Consider the following 3,626-nt stretch of genomic DNA (forward strand, 5'->3'; position numbering starts at 1 on the left):
CTTCTTCCGCTTGTTTATGCTACAAATACTACAGATTCGGCACTGTCGTATTATCATAAATTAAATAGGTTACAAAGCACAATAAGCTCATTCTGGGAGTGTTTTTGTTTAAAGAATACGATGATGTTCTAATACTCGAACTAAACTAAGGATAAAGTAAGGAAATAATGGCTCATTCATTTTATCGATTTGAATTTTATTATAGTAAAAAGTTTTAAAAAATAGTCACATTTAACTTTTTTATTACAGTAAAAAACTCTCACATAAAATCATATCTCAACTCAAATTAAAAACTCAAATCAACAAACTAAACGGGCTCAATAACAATATAAATTAACGAATCGTTCAAATGCATTCAAGTTTTCAATTTGAGCTGAGATGTGACATTTTCTGAGAGTTTTTAACTGTAGCAAAAAAAGTTAAATGTGACATTTTCTGAGAACTTTTAACTGTAAAAATCTAAAATTAAAAATTTAAATCGGTGAAATGAACGAGATAGAATGAGAAAATTAACGTGGTCAGAATACTTGACCACATGACTGATAAATAAAAATGACGTAGAAATAATGTAAGATATATCCAGTTTTATTTTAAATAAAACAAGTGGCAAAATCTAATCTAAAAGCTGAAAACATCTCAAAGGCTGAAACCAGAGGTAAGTGCAAGCATATATATATATATATATATATATATATATATATTCTTTTTTTTTTTTCCTCATTTCAATACTGAAATCTTCTTGACCTTTCAATGGACAAGTTTCGAGTTTCTCCTAGTCGGCCGAGTCATGGGAGTTATTAAAATAAATGTGGATGCAGCGGTGAAAGAAGGCTCTAATCATTTTGGAGTTGGAATTATGTTTCCGATGAAGAAGGACTTGTTTTTTTAGAGTTTAACTTAAGTATAATTTTTTAATTGAATTTGAGTTATAACTTAAGTTGAACTTGTAATTTGAGTTTGTGTTTGGTTGTATACATTTGAGATATTATTTGAGATAAGAATCTTTTTGAGTTTGTGTTTGAGTGAGTCAAAACTTGAATTTGTATTTAGATAGTATTTTAATAAAAACTCAATGCTGATGAAAAATTTTAATAGGGTATATGGGTCGGGTTTTATTCGTCTTTTCGTTGTCAACGTATAGAAAACAAATTATCTCAATCAGAATTAAAATGAAAAAGTTATAGCATTTTTAAGAATAGAAAAAATACTGTTCATTAATTTGAGTTCGAGTTTCTGAACTCGAGTTGAAGGGGAAACTTGAAAGTCTTAAACTCGAGTTTGAACTCGAATTTAAACTTAAAAGAATATAAACTCGAATAAAATTGTAACTCGAGTTAATTTTTTTGAGTTTTTCAAAAGAACAAGCCCGAAAGCTCTGTCCTTTTTAGCTGCAGCTCTTAGACTTCGGGGGTTCTGTTTCTCCACACTTAGGAGAGTGCTTTGCAGTTAGGGAGGGAATTTTATTGGCCCAGAGTCGTGAATTTCATAATTAAGTAGTTGAGTCAGACGCGTCAAATGTTATTTGTGCCACCTGGAGTTCGAATTTTCAATCGCAAGATTCTACTATCATTGGCGATATCTAGCATAGTATTTCGTTAATGTCTTATAATTCTATTTGTTACATTTTCCGTTCAGAGAACTTCGTAGTCTACATGTTAGCGGCCTATGGTTTTTCTTCTCATATGTCTGATAGATGCTCGTTAGATTATTGTCCAAAGTTTATTAAGTCTTTTTATACAAGCGGATCTATCGGCTCTGATCATTAATAAATTAAGGTCTCGTTCACTTTATTGATTCGAGTTTAGAATTTGAGTTTTGTTACAGTAAAAAGTTTTCAGAAACAGTCACATCTAACTTTCTTACTACAGTAAAAAATTCTCACATAAAATCACATCTCAACTCAAATTACAAACTCGAATCAGCGAAGTGAACGGGACCTTAGCCTTTTTTTCAAAAAAAATCTGGTAGATGTGATTTTTGTTTTTTTTTTTTTTTCAGAAGAATGTTTTTCTCTTTTTAAAAAAAAATAAAATAGAATAAAGAGAACTTACACATCCTCACCAAGATTTAATACTAACTTTTAGATTGTACCCAATCGAAGAGGTAAAAATAGCCTATCCCATTATAGTTTTTCCTATTGAAATTATCTACATTTCTCAAAAAAATAAAAAATAAAAAAAGGCCACATTCTTGTTTTTCCCACTCAAAGTTAATGACATATGACATATGATCATCGTTCATGTTAAACTTGCAATTCTCTAATTACCTTCTCAGTTCCCATCCCTATTCTCCTACCGAAAAAAAAAAAAAAAAAACACCTTCCGAGTCCATCCCTAAATGAAGAGAGAGAGAGAGAGTCCATCCCTAAATGGAGAGAGAGAGAGAGAGAGAGCGAAGTCCCAAAAACCTCAGCCACATTCAAAGAGTTAGAGAGCTAGAGGAATCAAATAAGGGAGCGGCTTACATGGTCAAGCTTGTCGAGGTTGCCAAGCTTTCAATTTTGAGCTTTAGAATGGAGAGTTTTGAAGGAAAAACTGAAACTAAAAAAATAAGTTTTACATCATACATCGAATTTCTTAGAGACAAAAATTAGAAATTATCAGTCTTTTAAAGAGGCATTAAATCAGCATATTTTGTGCCTCGATGATAAAGCTAAATCTATATAATTACAATATGAAGCCAAATTTCTATAATTATGGATGATTAGCTGATTATGTTGACTAGATGATTAACCAAATTTCTAACTTAGCATTGGAAAGTTTTCCCAACAAAATCCTTTATTTCCCCCATTTGGAGTTCCACACAAGAATGGATATTAAAAACCAAAGTGAGCAACAACGATGACCGTGATCTTGAGCAGATTTTCACGCCAAACACTTATGATCAAAAATTAAGTTATATCTTCTAAATTCAATAACGTTCAGTGAAGTTAAAAATAAAAATAAAATAAAAAATAAAAAAAGAAATACAACTAATGTTAAAGCACCATGCCATGCTACCAAACTATCAAAATGGCATGTTGTCAGTTCTATTACATCCAACCCGTCTAGGTAAAAAAACGACACGTCGTTTAATCATGACCCCGCGCTATCTCTGTCTTTCCATGCTTCTTTGTCTTATCCAAACTCTACAACGACAGCAAAAATCCAAAAACGATGTCGGAGAGAGGCATAAAAAGCGGAACAAAAGCCACTGCCCTTTTCTCTGCAGACTGCTGCAGTAGAGAAAGTGATAATAATGGCGCGAGGCCTAATCCTTTCGCTGCGAATGGAAACCATGACAACACTTCCCAATCCATCAACCTTCCTTTCTCTTCGCCATTTCCGCCATTACAATCATCTTCTTCGTCGTCTCCGTTACTCTGTTCCTCCGCTTCGTTGCTTCTATCAGTCCGTTTCTTCTGCGCCCGAGGCCGTCGACATGACCAACTACCATCACGCTTTCTCCGCCCGGATGGCCATGGCCGGCCTTAAGCCCCACCACCGTATCGGTGAGTTTTGGTTTTTTCCTTTTGTTTGCAAGTTTATTGCTTTCTTTAGTTTCAACTGCATATGATCATTTTAATTTCTGGGTATCTTTACTACTTGTCTAGCAGAGTTTTTTTTTTTTTTTTTTTTTTTTTTTTT

The 3,626-nt window shown here is 32.9% G+C and overlaps 1 protein-coding gene across 1 annotated transcript in view; it reads left to right on the top strand.

Moving 5' to 3' along the window:
* Positions 1-3,234: 3,234 nt before the first annotated feature.
* Positions 3,235-3,626, top strand: part of LOC21385464 (tRNA(Ile)-lysidine synthase) — a 4,565-nt gene continuing 4,173 nt past the window's right edge. The window contains exon 1 of the mRNA XM_024169884.1: positions 3,235-3,490. Within this exon, the coding sequence (XP_024025652.1) occupies positions 3,238-3,490 (253 nt within the window). The 5' untranslated portion in view covers positions 3,235-3,237. The remainder of the gene's footprint in view (positions 3,491-3,626) is intronic.

Source organism: Morus notabilis, unplaced genomic scaffold (genome assembly GCF_000414095.1).
Source record: "Morus notabilis unplaced genomic scaffold, ASM41409v2 Scaffold565, whole genome shotgun sequence".
Classification (NCBI taxonomy): domain Eukaryota; kingdom Viridiplantae; phylum Streptophyta; class Magnoliopsida; order Rosales; family Moraceae; genus Morus; species Morus notabilis.